The sequence below is a fragment of the Protopterus annectens genome, chromosome 5.part1, assembly GCF_019279795.1.
Source record: "Protopterus annectens isolate FY-2018-M chromosome 5.part1, PAN1.0, whole genome shotgun sequence".
Taxonomy (NCBI): Eukaryota; Metazoa; Chordata; order Ceratodontiformes; family Protopteridae; genus Protopterus; species Protopterus annectens.
Window position 1 is genome coordinate 746,450,516 of NC_056736.1, and position 17,938 is coordinate 746,468,453.

The 17,938-nt window shown below is 40.2% G+C and overlaps 1 protein-coding gene across 1 annotated transcript in view; it reads right to left on the minus strand.

Annotated features, from left to right (window-relative positions):
• C2CD3 (C2 domain containing 3 centriole elongation regulator) overlaps positions 1-17,938 on the minus strand; it is a 2,415,762-nt gene that overhangs the window by 456,728 nt on the left and 1,941,096 nt on the right. Inside the window, exon 33 of the mRNA XM_044072855.1 lies at positions 3,381-3,586. Coding sequence (XP_043928790.1) covers positions 3,381-3,586 — 206 coding nt within the window. The remainder of the gene's footprint in view (positions 1-3,380; positions 3,587-17,938) is intronic.

Genomic DNA, 17,938 nt, shown 5'->3' on the forward strand with positions numbered 1-17,938 from the left:
GTTTAGTTGATATGGTGTGTAGACTAATTTTAGGGTCACCTGGAACTAAAGGGCTCTCAACCCACTACATTCAGCCTGCACAGGGGCCCTGGCTGAGACCCCTGCTCTCTGTTGAGGTGTAACCTTTATGTTGTCTGCTATGACTTCCACTACTACTTTGCTTCTGACAGGTTAAAATGACATGAGTGCTACAATCAAGACAGGTAAAAAGCTCAAACAGAAAAGCCAACATGCTAGCAACAAACAAAGATTCCAGAAAAAAAGACAAGAGTTTTCACTGTGCAATACTTTATATCTCCTTAAAAGGAGGTTCATGAGATATATGGACTGTGCAGTGGTGCAACGGCAGCATCGTTACCTCACAGCAAGAGGTTCTCCGGTTCGATTCTCAGCTGGAGTGCCTTCTGTGTGGAGTCTGCACGTCCTCCCTACATTCGTGTGGGTTTACTCTGGGTGCTCTTTTTTCCTCACATGTTTCAGAGACATGCATCTGAAGCGTTTCTCCGTGGGCCTCTGCTGAAAATTGGCTTCGTTCCAAGTCAGACTTTCCTGATAAACAGATGATAAATAAATAAATAAATATGTAAATGAGCTCTTAAAAGTCAGGAAGATGGCAAAAGGAAACAAAAAATTTCAACCAAGAGATGGATGGATTGCGTGACCAGATGAGCTATGACAATCAGGCATGACGACTGAAGAAGGTAGAAAGGCGGCACCGAATTCAGAAGTGGCAACAGTTGACATAACTTGACCCCATGTAGAAAACTTAGAAAAAGGGGGTGTTGTTAATGATTAAAATTGCTGGAAGGGCAGTTAGGCTGACAGCCAATAACCTCCAAGAAAAAGACAGGAGGTATAGTACTAAAATATGTCCCCAGTACACACAAAACCATTTTACTTAAGTGCAGAAAAATAACTATTTACATCTACAAATACCAGTTAATCTGTTTTCACATTGTACTGACAAAGACTGCAGATGAAATTCAAGCAAACAGAAGCAAATCATTTGCAGCAAATTTTAAACCTGTTGATATGGAGGGCAGAACTGAGAGCCACAAACCTCCAAGGAGAAGACAGAGTGTAGCTAACACCAAAAGAGACCTCCAAAAACACACAACTGCTTTACCTCAGTGCAGAGGAATAATTCTCAACATGTACAAATACCAGTTAATCCATCTTCACGCCACACTGACAGAGTAAAAACAAAGAGAAGCTACTCAAGTTGCAGTACATTTTAAAGCTGTTGTCAAGAAAACTGAGAGCCATTAATCTTCAAGGAAACAGTGGGCGTAGCTCGCACTAAAATACACCTAATACATACAGCTTACTTTACTTGCATGCACAGAAATAATTCTCTCTACCCAAAAAAATCAGTTAAACTGTCTTCAGGAAATACAAACAAAACCTATTTTTTCCACTATGATTGTAAATTTGTGTATAAATATAAAATGAAAGGTATTCAAATAAAGTTGTGAAAATATGTAAACAGCTGTCTAAAGCTCAATTACCCTTACGGCGCTGGGCATCAAACTGAATGTGGTATTTACACTATTCTGTGATTAACTTAGGCATCTACGATGTATTCACCCTGCAGACTCAGGAATCTACTAAGTAGTCACACTGCAGACTCAGGCATCTACTTTGTATTCACCCTGCAGTAGAGGGGCGTGAACCTCTCACTGCTTATAACACCAGCTGCCTGCTTGTTTTGATTATGCTATACCTGCTTGACTCAAACACTCTGCATATCCTTCAGTCTTCTCCGCACAGTGCCTGCTGCCCATCAAGCATCTCCCAACTGGGTAAAAGCACACTTGTTACTCTGGTGAAGGGGAGTCCTCATAACCCTGGAGGTAAGAACAGAATGACAGAGGGGCTGGGGGCTGGTATTCAGTCAGCCATGAGGATTATTTGCAACCTCCCCAGCATCCCAGGTATAAGGACATTTTGATGACCTCTCTCTACCCTCCTGGACTGGGGGACAGGCAACTTGTGTCACTATGGGGACCTACAACACTCTCCCCCAGAGACTGCATCCTCCCATGTACTTGCTAATCAGATGGTGGCTTTGTGGGCCAAAAGATAATTTTTAGGACACTGATGCAATGCTGTTTCACTCCTCCAGGACTGTGATGATACGTGTCCTGCTCTGTCATGTGCTCCCTTCTGGGATGGGTATGCCCATCCTCTGCTGCCAGCTGCGTCAGATTCCCAAGTCATTAATCAAACTCAGGTCATTTGGGCAGCAAATAGGGCTTTAATCCTTTATGGCAATGAAGCTACTTTACTGTTATGAAATTCTGTCTGCATTCCTTACCTGTGCATTGGTTACAGATGAAAAGGGTCTGTAGACTAGATCACCCACTCCGTTAAATGGCTAAATGAATATACATTTCACCATACTGAAATTAATTTTATGGGATTTCCATGTAATGGATTTCAACACTGTTACATTTACTGTCCCTTAGGCAAACACATGCAAGTATATATATATATATATATATATATATATATATATATATATATATATATATATATATATATATATATATATATATATGTACACAAACTAGGGCCTCGGCATTTCTCAGTCCAGGTGACTAGATTGCTGACAGAGAGGTGCAGCATGAGGGAGGGTTGCTGCACTCCTAAGAGTACAGTCCTTCAAATGTGATATTAAACTGAGGTTCTATCTGCTTGAGTTGGTGGTAGCTCAGGTGGATGTAAAAGATTCCACAGCACCTATCGAAAACAGTAGAGAAAGTTCCCTGATTCCTTGGACAGATTTCACCTACTGGTATAAATATCACCTTAGGTTTACCCGGAAAAGAAGTTACTAGCCTAGTGGGACTAACCCGAGCAACAAAGGATATATAAATAAAATTAAAAACTGTTAACATGTTTTTGACAATGCAAACAATTCACTAACTAGCATTCAAGGCAAGTTATTAAATCACAATATTGATACATACGAATACATAATACACAACCAAGTATGCCTTTTTTGATTTTCTCAAATATATATCTATATGTAACATTGTTTTCAGTGTTTTGAAGTATTCTTATAGTTTGAAAACCCTACCCCTGAATACTTCAATCAAAGTATTGTTTAAAAACCATTCTGACTCTTGTTGAAAAGATTCCTCAGCACAGGCAGAAGCCCAACTGATCTCATTAAAATGTTTAATGCCATCAGAAGATGACAACAGTAACAAATGCCACTCCTTCCATGTGTAATATCATGGTGGTATGTTAACAATAAAAACAAAGGTATCTGCAGGTTACAATCTGCCATCCCAGCAGGTATTAAATGAAGCCCGTAGAATGTTTCTTTTCTACATTATGCCCAACGGATCTAGCAAGCTGAAATATCAACATACCTGTGCATGAGGAGGTCTGGTTGAATTCCTTGTTCTCTTTTCCTCACGTAGGTGAAGAACACTCTCCAGAGGTGTAACTGCTACTTTGATTTGCCCCTGGCACTTCCCGCTAAAATCGGAGATATTGTACCAACCGCAGACAGACTGGAACCCAGAAAGAAGAGGTGAAAGGTCCACAGAAGCAAAGCCAATCACTCGTTCCATATCTAGGTTTTGAGAAAGAAAAACTAAGTTTATGCGACTTTAAGAACAAATAAAACATCAGCATTTAGTGTAATGTGCACTCAGTAAAGAAAAAAAAAACTGTCAAACTCTTCAAAATGGCGTAGTTGAGTTTTGTGGATCCAACATTTGTTTACACATAACTATATTAAGATGAATATTTACATTTATAATTAATAATGAATGAAGACAGTTAAGCAAAGCATCTTCAACATAGCTCACAGATAAGTACTAGGTTAGCTGCCTTTGAGGACTACTTTAAGCATAGATTCCTAGACAGAGTATTTCTGATACCATTTGACTTGTTGATGTGCAGTAAATCCATCAGTAATGGGTCAGAGGATGCCTTGTATACCAGACACAGGTCACTTCTTAGCAGTCTGTAGGATACTGAGTATAGTGACAGAGCTCTGAGTCAGTCCATGTAGGATATGTTGTTTAGGCCTTACATCCTTCTAGTAAGGTATTTCTGTGGGCATTCTAGTTGTTGCATGTGTCTGGATAGACACATGCTAAAGGGGGCATTAAATTCAATGACTGGCTTAATGAGGACAGAGTAAAGGGGGACAATGACATCCCCACATATAGACACAATCCTTTTGTTTATAAGCTGTGCAATATAGAAAGACTTTCTTAGAACAATGTATACATGTTGGTCAAAAGTTAGGTCACTGTTCACATAAGTTCCCAAATCCCAAACACCTGGGTCATCTCTTAGGGGTGCATTGTTAATGTGGTAGCTCCCTGGGGTAGATAACTTCCCAAAGGATACAATGATTTTTTGGCATTTTCAGCCCATGATTTTAGCCCTAGTTATTAACTTCAGATAACCCTTCTTGCAGGATGGATAAGTTATTTGGGGAGTCAGTGACTATTCTTAGCTTGCAGTTATCGGCAAACTTAGAAAGAGCCCTTTAGTATTGGCTTTTACTTCAGAAAAGTAGATACCAAACAGGAGAGGCTTCAGCACAGAACCCAGAGGGACACCACAGATGACAGGTCTCTCTATGGAAGAAACTTCTATTTTGATTATCTGAGTCTTTTCTGTGATCCAGATGACAATTTAGTGGGTGACACATGGGGGTCATTCACAGTTCGTTTAGCTTTTCTACTGTGTTTGGTCAGGTTGAGGTATGCAGTGTGCGCAGTTTTACCTTTACCCATTGCTTTGGTGACTTTTTCAAAATAATCCACCAGGTTGAATTAGCATGACCTACTCTGGACAAATCCAAACTGAGAGAGGTTCAGTGTTTAGAGGTTCCTATGTCGTGTTATTTATTTATTATTTATTTACATTCGTGTACCAGGTAATCTCCACTGGACAAGAAGTCCTTTGTCAGTGGAGACCTGGGGAGAAAAGCTCCAATGAACATAGTTATACAATAGCATAAACTGAGTCAGGTATACAAAGAGATACAGGTATTATATAATAAGACAGTAAAAAACAATAAAAATACATAGTACATAGGTGGAAAGACAATAGTGAATGGCATACAATATAATTACAAGTCAGTACAAGTGTAGATATGATATAAACATTTAACTTAGTACGATTTTTTTTTGGTAAAAAGGGACCTGCATCACAGTATTTAGAAAGCTATGGCCAAAGTAGTAGAGAAATGGGGGGTGGGGGGAAGGTTAATCTGGAGCAGAGCATGGGCATAGCCAATGTGATATGAAATATTGTTTTATTTCCTGCTTAAAGTATCTTGTATGGTCAAATAGAGGGAGTGAGTTCCAGACTTTAGAAATCTTGTGGTAGTATAAGGAGTCCCCATAAGAGTCAAGTGATTTATTTATTTTAAGTTGGAATTTGTCTGCTGAAGTAAGAGAGTTAAGGTTTCTGTATGGCTGGAATAGGTTAGCTAGGGCTGGGCAATGCTCAAGTTTATACATCACTGTGTGGGCAATCAATAATTGGTTTAGTGTGAGTACATTTGGGAGTTCTAACCATTCTAGTTGTTTGAAGACAGTACAATGACGTGTTTTTGCGGTAGGTTAGTTGCAAATTTGGCTATCTTGTTGTAGTAGGTTTAGAGTTTCTTACGGAGGTTTGTGAATATCTGAGAACCGTAGAGAAGTGAGGATAATAAGTGGGTTCTTGTAGTAGCCAGCCTAGCGTGGTCTGAGAGAGAGGGTTTAGCTCTGTAGTGTGTGCAGAGTTAATATGGACTTTCTTTTAAATAGTTTGAGCTATATGTTTATGAAATTTTAATGCATTGTCTATAGTAACCCTGAGGAGTTTAGTGTGTTCAACTGGTTCTATTTTAATGCCATTGGAAGAGAAAATAGAGAGGGACTGGCACTTAGTTAGTGAGGAAGGATGTGCAAAGACCATAAGCTTAGTTTTATTAGGATTTAGTATCAGTTGCTGGGCTGCTAGGTATTTTTCAATATTGTTAAGGGCAGTCTGGGTCTTCTTCTGAAGTGTCTCGACTTGGGTGCTGAGCAGATGACTGAGGAGTCATCTGTGAATTGAATGATGTCATCTGCGTAATGAATGTCGTCACCTGCATATTGAATGATGTTAGCAGGACTGGCAGCCATTGTAAGGTCATTGGTAAATATTGTAAAGAGTACTGGTCTTAGGATTGATCCTTGGGGGACCCCTACAGAGATGGGAAGGTGGGAGGAGAGTTTATTGTCCCACAATAAACAAAACATGCTGGAGGGATAGGTTCCTGACCCAGAGACTCCCCAGACTCTGGAATACACTGCCCATACATATCAAGCAGAGCGCCTCTTTGGCCCTCTTCAAAAGGAACCTTGATGATTGGATGGGAGAAAGGAAATTCACCCCAGGGATCACATCAGTTGCCCTGCTAGACATGGGTCCAGGGAAGTAAATTGTGTGGGAAGAAATAGCCAGGGAATTGTTATGGCTAGGCTTGTATAGACCCTAGGGCCGATAGCCTAGCACTAACCTATGAACCATAGGTGAGCTTGCTGTTTGAGAGGTAGCTATGGAACCAATATAGCGTCCCATGGCAAAGGTTGTAATTGGCAAGTCTGTTTAAGAGGATTTGATGTGATACGGTGTCAAAGGCCTTTGACATATCAAGAAACATAGCAGAGACTAGCTGGTTGTTATTTTTTAGGTGGTTTGTAGTTGGTAAAGCTAATGAGTGATGTATCAGTACTGTGTTGTGGTCTAAAACCATGTTGTATAACAGAAAGGAGGTTATTTTGGAAGTGGTCAATTATCTGCTTATCTATACACTTTTCTAGGATTTTTACTAGAGGTGAAAGTATGGCTATGGGTCTGTAATTAGATATGTCTTTGGAGGGGCCTCCTTTATGCAGTGGAATGATATGGGATATTTTCTATATGGTAGGTACATATTGTTCGGTAACAGAGAGGTTAATTAAGATTGATATGAGGTATGAAATAGATGGGGCAGCTAATTTCAATAACTCGCCTGGTAATTGGTTAGCAGCAAGAGTACATAGCTTTACTTTAGATAGTAAGTGTTGTATGTAGCTTGTCTGAATGGGTTGAAGTTTAAATTGGGTTTCTGGTGGGCCTGATGGAGTGGGTACAGACATGAGTTGGGTAGAAGTGTTTTGTAGTAGGGTGATTATTGATGTAATAAAGTGGGAGTTGAATTGTGATTCAATAGGTTCTGTAGTATTCTTGGTAGTTGGAACTGGAGTAGTGGGTTTACCTGGTTTTAGAAAGTAACTGATTGCCACAATTTTTGTGGATTGGTTGCATATTTTGTTTGGCAAGTTAGAAAGTATTTTTTTTGTCTATTTTGATTTGTTTCTTAGCTTGATTTCTTAGTTTTTGGAAAGTGATGAGATTGTCATGACTTTTGTTAGAAAGACAGAGGGACCACAGTTTCTCTCTTAATCTAAGTAGTTGGGTTGTTTCTTTGGCAAACCATGGGAGTTTTTTGGTTTTAGAACAAATTTTTCTGGGTGGAGCAACTTTATTTAAGATTTTTAGGAAAATGTCATTAAAGTATTTCACTGCATGATCTAGTTGAAGGGCTTTTAGGGGAGCCCAGTTCTGTTGTTTTAGGAGGGTCTGGAAGGTAGATGGTGAGAACTGTTTTTTATTTCGGATGTAGCGGTAAGTGATATTACCACAGTTATTTAGTTTTTTTTCTTATTAGGTATACTGGGTAGTGATAACTTAAAAGTGTCTGGTAGGCTGCCAAACTCATAGTTGAAGTTAGTTTTATTTGTTAGAATCCAATCAAAGGTGGAATGCCTATTTGTATGCTTGTCTACGCGTGCAGGGAGTTTTATGTTTTGATGGAAATTATAAAGATTTATAAAGTTTGTTGGTGTGTGGTGGAGCGGTAGCATTGTTGGCTCACAGTAAGAGATTCTCCCATTCGATTCTCGGCTGGAGCGCCTTCTGTTTGGAGTCTGCATGTCCTCCCCACGGTCGAGTGGCGTTCGAAAGACATGCGTGAATGGGCGTGCCTTTGTTGAAGGTTGGGCGTTGAGCTGGCACCTCGGCACCATAAAAAAATATACTGCCAATCATTAGCGGACCGGAGTTCCGCTGTGGCGACCCCTAACTGGGAAAAGAAGTTGGTGTATTTCAGGAGCATGTGAGCCAGTCCAGGTTCAGGTCACCTAGTATTATTGTTTTCTGGTTAAAGCTAGTGGAACCCCATTCCAGTATATTTTCAACATTCTGTAGATTAGCAGGGGGGAGGTAGATCGCTATGATAACTACTGATTTGTGTTGATTTATATCGAGCCTGGCAGTTAGGATTTCAGAGTTGGGGAGGTTAGGTAAACTACAGTTGAGTTGAACTAGTTTGAGGTTTTCTTTATATAGGATGGCTATACCTCCACCACGTTTAACTAATCTGGCCTTTCTAATGATGCTATACCTATTCAGGAGTATTTCTTCAGATGTAATATGGGGTTTAAGCCAAGTTTCTGTTATGCTATGTCTGGGGAATATGTTGCCATGGTTGCATGGAATTCATCTGCTTTATGTAGGAGGCTTCTCATGTTGACATTTATAAAGAGAAGGTCTGGCATGTGTTTTTTTAGTGGTAAGGCAGGTGTGGTAGTCCCTGGGTTTGGACTGAGGGGTTGGTTGGGTAGAGTGGTAGTACTAGGGCCTGGGTTGGGATGGATGTCAGATTGAAGTTTAACATGGGTGAGTGAGTGCAGGATAAGAAGTTTTATCTTGGAGATGTCTGTTGTGTATAGAAGGTCTATCAGTGGGGCTACGTATTTGGAAGTACCTTGGTGAGAAAAGCTCTGTTTGAGAGTGGAGATGAGGATGGATGGGTTCTTTTGACTGAGGGCAGCATTACTGGGTGAAGTTGGAGAGGGATAATGAATAAGGTGATGTGACTGGTATGAAGATAATTCCATGATAAGTCATTCCATGGCTTTACATATAAGGCTGGTCAGACTTGTGGGTCTGTGGAAGGTCCTCATTTATGCACGGGAATGACTATAGCTGTTCTCCATTCACTTGGTACAAAACCTGTATGGAGACTGAGATTGAAAAGTGTTGTTAGGGGTGTGGCTAAATCATGCTTCATGCTATTTACCCTCTTCACCAATCAGCTCCCAAACAGTATTCCTAAAGCCTCAATAGTGCAATATGCAGTGATACCACCATAATATGCGCAGTCAAATCAATTGACATCCTTCACTCCCTAACACAAGAATGTTTTTCCCGAGCAGAAACTTGGTTACAAACCAAAGGCTCATTCTGAACCCAAGTAAACCAAAGCTAGTACTCTTTAGCTCCCACAGAGCCACACCTCCCACTGATTCTTTCTTCATCTCCTCCTTTAACAAGACCACAATCACCCCCACAAATCATACCAAATACATAGGGGTTGAAATAGATAATCACGTTAGATTTGACCTACATATTTCTATAACCATAAAAAAGTACATAAAAAACTTGGCCTACTGTATCACAATAAAAAATTCCTCACTGACCACTCCAAAACTACAATAGCGACGACTCACCTACTATCCACCCTACTTTATGCCTCTCCCGTGCTTACAAATCTCTGCAAACCCGACCTAAACAAACTTGATAGTTGTTATAATAAGATAGCCAAATTTGCTACAACCTCTCCCATCAGAACACATCACTGTGAATGCCTAAAAAAACTCAGTTGCTAGAACTACCACTACTACTTCAACTAAATCAACTATCACTAGCCCACAAAATAATACAGAACTCTGAAAACACCCCAGCCTGCAAAATCTTTTGCAACCCTATACAACCGTCAGGACCTTGAGGTCTAGTACACAAAACCTCCTCAAAGTAACCAAATATAACAATGAAGCTTAAGTCTGTCCACAGCCACTGTGTAGCAAAAGCCTGGAACTCCCTTTCTGTCCACATAACTGACAACAAATCCCCATCACAGTTCAAGAAACTTGTTAAAACTCACTTTCTGAATACTCGTCTGTGCTCCTGTATCCCCTCTGGCTAATATCTCATTAGAACATTTTACCCAACTTAAGTAACTCTGCTAAGCCAACCAATCATAGTACTCTACCCACTTAGGACTGTTAATCTACTGCTCATCCCATCTCTCCAGGAGTTAGGGAAAACTGCCCCAGCAATGATGAGCTCTCCATAAGCAACTAAAACCAGGAGAATACATATTGTAAATCAATTTGTTACTTTTCTCAACTAAAACCAGGTGAAGACATATAGTGAATCAATTTGTTATCCTTCTCAATTACAGCGAGCATCATCTGCTCTCTCGGAGCCTTATTCTACGTCTCTCTGCTTTTACTCTGACAGTAAATCTATCACAGGAATCCTAAACTTAGGAATATCTTCTAAAATTTAATATTATATTGTCGAGAACGAATGCATCCTATTTGTTAGTTAATATGTATGTCAAAGTCTCTTCTATGGAAATTGTATGTCAAAAGTCTGTCCTTAAAACTATGTTTTGTAAAAAATTGTTCTCTTGGACCTTTTCTCCCCGGGCCTCCACTGAAAATGGACTTGTAATCCAGTTGGACTCTCCCAGTCAACAAATGTAAAATAAATAAATAAATTTAAGATGCATTCAGGGATGTTGCCAGGACCCATCAATGCAGCAATTTTAGCTTTTGACAGCACTTTTAGGACTTGGTATTGTGTGACAGCTGGAAGCAAACCAGTTTCAGGTATATTTTGAGGGACAGATGGATGGGAGAGGGGGTAGAGTTAGAGCTAAATTTATTGGCCAGTAGGTTCACTATGTCTTCAGCCTCAGTGTAGATAACATTGTTCATAATCACCTCAGCAGACTAATCTCAAAAGCACAGCAAACGTAACTAAAAAAATATACTTTGATTGTCTTTGGCTTGGTTAGCTGTTATAGCTTCAAACTTGGTCTTGGTGGATTTTATTAAGCTCTTGAGTTGTTAACTTACTTTACTGATAAGGGCTCTAATGTTCTGGTAATTAGTTTTCTTACTTTTGGTCAAAATTCTTTTCCTTTTACTATAAAGCTTGCAGATATTATGGTTCCACCATGTGAGTTTGTTTCTGTGGTTTGCCCCGCACTTCCTCCTACTGAGTACAGCTGCATCTATGCTGCTGTTTACATGCTGGCAAACCGTAGTGATGTACATTTCTCTGTATTCAGAGCAGTTAACTTTTGGTGGGGATTTGTGAAGCTTGCCAATGTATTTCTTAGGGGTAGGTAAATGTTTAAAGGTACCTTGAATGGAAGGGATCTCTGGTTTCAATTTTACTTTGAAAGAGACTGCTTTATAGTCAGATCTAACAAGTGATACAAGTTTGCAGTGGATGGTGCAAGATGCGCCCATATTAGTAGGACAAGATCAATGATGTTATTACCCCGGTGGGTACTCTGACCAATTGCTCCAGGGCATTTGTACTGGCAAAGTCCAGGAATCTCGGTGCTTGTGCACTAGTGGTGGTGGTGTAGGTTTCCCAGTCTACACGCGGCTACTTTAGATCACATAAAAAATGGTATCAGGTTTAATAGTGAGTGATTGCAGTTTCTGTGGATAGGCGTTGTGGCTTTCTTTTGTCAAAAGAGTCTGATAGGTAGCTAATATACAGAAGCTTCTTGATGGCTATTTGGACATGAAGAAGCTGTACTGCATCCTGCTGCTTTACCAGCCTTGATGTGTCTCTTCTGGATGAAGACGGAGACACGCCACCTTTCTTCCTCTCCTGAGCAGTAGCTGGTCTGAACATGTGAAACGCACTACAGTACTGCACAGATGAGGCGCTCTCTGCTATTTTAAACCACATGCAAGTCACTACACAGATGTCAATGTCTTCCACGGGCTTGTACACAGTGTAGTTTTATTGTTCAGGATGCTAGCATTGATCAGTAACACCTTCGTATTTTCATTTGCTTGTTTCATTATGTTGGTAGGTTTACTGGGTTGGCATTGCCTAAAAAAAGCACAATGGGGGTGAACAACATCTTTGCCAATAATCAAAACCCATTGGGGGGGGCAGATGCAGACCATCCGTGGAAAAGCAGCATGGTCTGTTGATCGTATCCTCCCAGGCTGACAAATATTGGACCCCGTCTGAATGACACCAAAACCTAAGTCAGTTATTGAAGTCAATTATTTTTTGCTCATATTGTGGCACCATCTTTGGAGAAGGTTAAACGCTGCTCAGTGCTAAGCTCATACCTGCCTTTATGCATAGTCTGAGGACTCCATCATGTCTGTCTTCATACTCCAGGGATGTATACCTCAAGTCACTGACACTGGCAGGAACTTTGACAGACTCATACTGGTACTTGTTGTTCAAGGACTTGAGTGCATGTGTGATCTCACAGATCCTGGCACCAGAGAAGTAACTAACCATCACGCTTTTCTTGCTCAGCCTGGTAAGAGAACACATCTGTATGTCTTACAATGGAGTCACCTAAAACAAGAACGTTTGATTGGGTTGATACCTGCCTTACGGGCTCAGCATCAGTGACTTTGGGACTCCTTGTGCCATGTGAGGAGGTAGGCTTAATACGCCGAGTGTGTTTTGTGCCTGTGTTGCATTTTGGAGGTCTTTGAAGTTTAGGCATATTAATATTTAGAACCTCAGCATATTATGGATTATGTGTATCGTAATGGCCTTGGACAGTTGTGATGTGTAGTGTACTGCTGACAATTCTGATGTCTGATTTTACTCTGTGTGAGATTTGTACCTCCAAGGACATTATATATGTCCATGTCACATGCTGAGCAATAGATGATCATCACAGAACATGAGACAAATCTTAAACTGGCTCAAGATAATCAGGCTGGCTACCATACCTCTCAACATGGAAACATCAAAAATCTGGACAAAGGCCCATGAAAAATAGGTACAAATCTGTATGCTAATTAACGTAACATTTGCATATATAATTACACAACCCCTCCCACTCTGGCAGAATTGTGGGATACCAACTTTCGAATGCAAACTGAAGAACAGACAACCAGAATATGGCCCCGGAGTCCCCCTGCAGCCATTCCAATGTCCCATTACTTGGCTGTTTTGCCCCATTTACCATAAACACTGTAATGTGCATACTGCTTCACTTCTACAATGATTATTTGGATTTCATCTAATAAACATCTGCTAAACAAAGCAATACAGTCTCACAATGAAAACAGATTTAGCATTAAAAGTTCTCTGCCCTTGAAACTTCACATACATCCCATACTTAACTACTGTGGTCAACTTGCCTATCACATATTACCTGCATAACTTTCAGCATGGGAAGAGTGTAACACAATTAACCATTTGAATAAAAAAGGCAAATGAAAATCATACACAAAACGGATGCTCACAGAGTCCCATATTATAAAGGCTGAAACACATCTTGACACTTTGGGTGCAAAATCCTTTTACAAAGACTATATACAGTCACAACCAAATATATGCAAAAAAAAAACAGTGGCACTAGTTAAATATGGGGCCCTCCATGATGGGCTGAATGTAACAGAAACGTTCCAATACACATTTCATAAACTCAAGCATACATTATACGTTACTAAAACTAAACCCATCATTATCACAGTAGTTCTAAAACAAAAAAAGATCAAACCAAAATAAGGATAGGATAAAGACTTGCAATCATTTTCAAGAAAACAATGCAGCACAAAAAACATTAAATGCAATGCAGTGTTTAAACATTTGTTTCGGTATCCTGCCCTTAGCAATCACTCAGTCAATAAATAAAAAGACCTTATGGGAAGTGATTGGCATGACAATGTTTTTGTTATTGTAACCTGGAGTAAAACTGCAAGGTGCACATTATTTAGGTTCAGGTAGTAATCAAAGGAGAATATTACCACATTAGAAAGTGATCACTGGGCTGCAAGGTCTCTGTGAAATGATTACTGTTATCTTTCTCCAGCCTGTAATCGGTGAATACGAGTGGCTGAATTATTTAGGGTCAAGCAGTATTCAAATGGGACCCTAACACGTGACACACTGGTCTCTGGGATGCAGGTTACCCCTCATGATTACCATGCATCACCTTTACCCCAGTAATGCTGGTTATTTACTGAACTGCATGACAGTTATTTAAGAGTTTAAATTTTGTATCAATCAAATATAAAAAGTACTGAAATGAAATGGAAATCTACAAAATGGAGACTAATACTTAATGTGTACTTGGTTAAAAATCATAAAACAGGAACAAGAAATGCAGAACGTGCAACAAAAGACACAGTTAATGGCAATGACAGCATTTTACTTTGCTGGCTTAACATTCAGAAGCTTGACATCTGACGAGTTAAGTGTCAAATACAGCAATTTTCATAAAAAGTGACACCCTTACATAAAATATATCAGTGGCCAATCACGCACAATGTTCAGCAAACCCAATTTCTGAAATTATTAACACGTAAAAATGGACATAGCAATAACACGCTTATATGCTAAAATATTTAAAGAAAATGTCACACTAGTCTAGCAGGTAAATGACATGTGAAGGATTTAAAAACTCTTTCAAAGTTCCTACAAGTTCAAACCTATCAGTAACAGTTAAAAAATCTGCAACTTTTTCTTTCCCTACTGCCCTAGTGTAATAATAAACAGGAAGAGGAGTCGGCAACTGTGTTGTTGCAGTACTGTAACTAGTAGCCCCAGCAAAGCTGAAACTTGCACCACTTGATACCTACAAAAGGAAAAGTACAGTTTTGTACCTACCATAAATGTAGATGTTCGAAGATCCACATTGCTGCAGTCCTAACAACACTTCCGCGGTCCTCCGTCCCCCGCGTCCCATAATAATAGAGTATAGGCTGACGCGGTGAATCGTGGACATGACTGACATCAGATCAGAAATGTCGCATGACCGACGCCATATCCATATCTCTAGTCTTTTTCTTGCCTCAGAGAACCAAAAAAGAGAGAAAAAAACCCATACACAACCACTAAACAAACAACCAACTAACACCAAAAAAATATGTACAATATATAATATATACAATATACACATATATACCAATAATGGATAACCCAACCCACCACCTCAACAACCAGAGGGAAAGGGGGAGGGGGAGGAGGGATGGGACTCTGGAACATCATCATCTACATTCTATTTATCTACATTTATGGTAGGTACAAATCTTCATCTCACATTCATCTCACATTGCTGCAGTCCTAACACTTGGCAGAGGAGGTAAGGATGGATAGCTAAAAGGAGTAAAAGCAGGAGCTGCCAAATGCCCTGCAGCACAACAGCAGTGAAAAAAGCCCTGGATTTAAGTGGAGAACAGTGGTGGTAAGTGCCAATGCACTAGAAGGTATGCACTGAACCACAAGTGGCTGCCCAGAATATCCCCCCCCCTCCCCTGTTGAAGTGGCAGTAGCCCTAGTGGAATGAAGTGGCCTAATCCCAGAATCTTTCTCAGCTGGAATCTGAATCAATAACAGAAAGCAATGCAAGCAATGCAAAAATAAATTGTTTGTTTGACGGTTGTTTTGAGAGGTAACTTACGCAAAAAGCAACAAAAAAAAAGACTGAACCCTTAACTGCTGAGATTGTCTGAACCCTTTGCCTGTATGTGTAAATCTGAAGTGTGCAAAGTCTTTAAAAGTGTGCAAAATTGTTTCCTTTTTTGTTTGGGGTTGCATAAAAAAATTAACACAACACTATTTTTAATAAATAGAACTAGAAACCACTTGAATAATAAAGGGAGGAGCTATCAAGAAAGATACCTCCTTATGGAAAATTAAGAAAGGCTCAAAATTCCAGCAAGGGCCTGCAAGAATTAAAGCAGTCTTCCATGAGAAAATGCCAAAAAAAGCAGCAGTCCTTCAGTGAGTGGCTCAACAAAAGTAGTAGCAGGCTCAAGGAACACAAATCCAACACAAAGTAACAATGTAAAAATTGAGATCCCCTATAGGATTGGGTCTTGTATTTCTTGCCCTTTTAAGAAATTGCTTGAACAAAAAACAAAAGAACAAAGAAGTGAGAAGAGGTGGGAATTGTGAGAAAGAAGGAAAAGAAATTGAGAAGCATGAATCTTAGATTAAGAAGACAAATTCTAAAATCAGGCTCAGAAACAAAAGAGCCACAGCACACTCATCCAGCTCAGAAACATCCAAATCTCAAAAAAAAACCCAAAAATCTGCCAGGCCTTCTTTTCTCCAATCACTTTTAAAACATTCAAAACTTGTTGTCCAAAATCACTGTCAAAATTGTGAAATATGTTTTTTAGGTGGGTGAATAGGTGAATTGATGGCTGAAGAGAGAAGTGTTGAGGACAACAGATGGGACAGGAAATGACTCAAATCCTCTGGGAAGGCAGTGGAGGCTCAAAAAGGCAGGCCATCTGTCCCATGCTGTAGACTTACCAGTGGTGACCCCAAAATCCAGCTTTCATTGAGAGGCAGAGGTCATCCTTGGCTTGTCCTTCAGAGCTACTGTCTGAGTAGAGCAGGGAGAGAAGTTTCCAACTGAAAGGAAGAGAATGAACATTCCAAAGAAGAGATGAAACCTTTTAAGCTGTGGGATTCAAAACTGTGGGTGGATGAAACCTCAGCACAAATTTGGCAATTGGTTAGTGGTGAAGATCCCTTTGATGGCCCCTGAAATCTGTCTTTCCCAGGACACTGATCCATTCTTTTGTTTCCTTAACCCATCTGCCATGGTAAGGGATCCATGATTTGTCTGATTAACACATCTGCTAAGGAGTTCTGTGCTCCAGCAACCATGTGCCTGAACTTTGCTTGTTGATGAGAGTAGAGTCTCCACCTGAGTTGATGAGCTGTTTGCCCTTATGTGTTGAGAATTGTAATCATGACTGTGTGAGTTCCCATGCTGACAGTTGTGTTGTCATTTGAATCACTGCTGCTGGAAAAAAAACATCCCCTGATATGCAGATGCTGTAGTGACTGCAGGCATCTCCTTTGTATATCATCCTGTTGTAATTGTCATGGCCTCCTGCTCTATCCGTCTCCTTTCACTTTAGATGAGCTCCTCTTTGAGCCGTCCCTGTGTTGTCTTTTTGTTTTTGATCACTTGAGCTTCTCACAACGTATCCCTTGTTTAGGTCCTTTCATTTATTGACCTACACCCCAGCTGTCCCATACATGGCAGTGTTGAATGCAAGGTACTGATCCTCCAGATGCTGGCACCATACATTTTGAGATACCATTTACCATACCCTATACCTTAAGGAAAATGCAGCATTGAAGTAGAGTCTACCAGAGTGAAGGATGAGAAGGATGAGGTGAGTGAAAAGGACAGTCAAGGAGAGAGAGAGCCGATGATGACTGAAGGATGATGGAAGTAAAGGAAGAGATTCAGTCTTTCAGAAAGCACATGAAGCACTTGTATTCGACCAGATTCTAGGTCTTCTAGAGAACTTACCACAGTTCTACCAATTTCTCCATTTATACTGCCCTTTCTGGCAGATTTTCAAGAATATTCCTTGCATCATTCAGGCCAGAGAATACTCCGCCAAATCAGAGCATTCGAGCCAGCATCAATGAAGAAGATAAATAAATCTTTCTTCAAGTCAGAGAGATGATCAAAACTGAAAGGTGATATCAAGAACTCTACTATGCAGAGAACTGATAGTGAGAAGTCCCAGTAGCCTGATAGGTACATGAAGGTAAGCTAGAACCTTGTCCATATAGTCTGCTTCCCCAGATCCTGCAGCGATTGAGGTAAGAAGCCTAGCAGCCCAAAAAAGGTGCCCAAAAGCCAAAAATTGAACTTGGAATAGTAAAATAAATCTGAATTGGTCTTTTTTAGCCTTTGCAGGCGGATACAAGATGAACTGATTGATGGCCAGTCTGGCCCCTTTTCTTTGGCTCCCTTTGTGTATACGGGCCTTGGCTTATGATTGGGTACAAGGATAGGAACCTGTGTGATGTCTGCCCCTCATGGAGAGAAAAG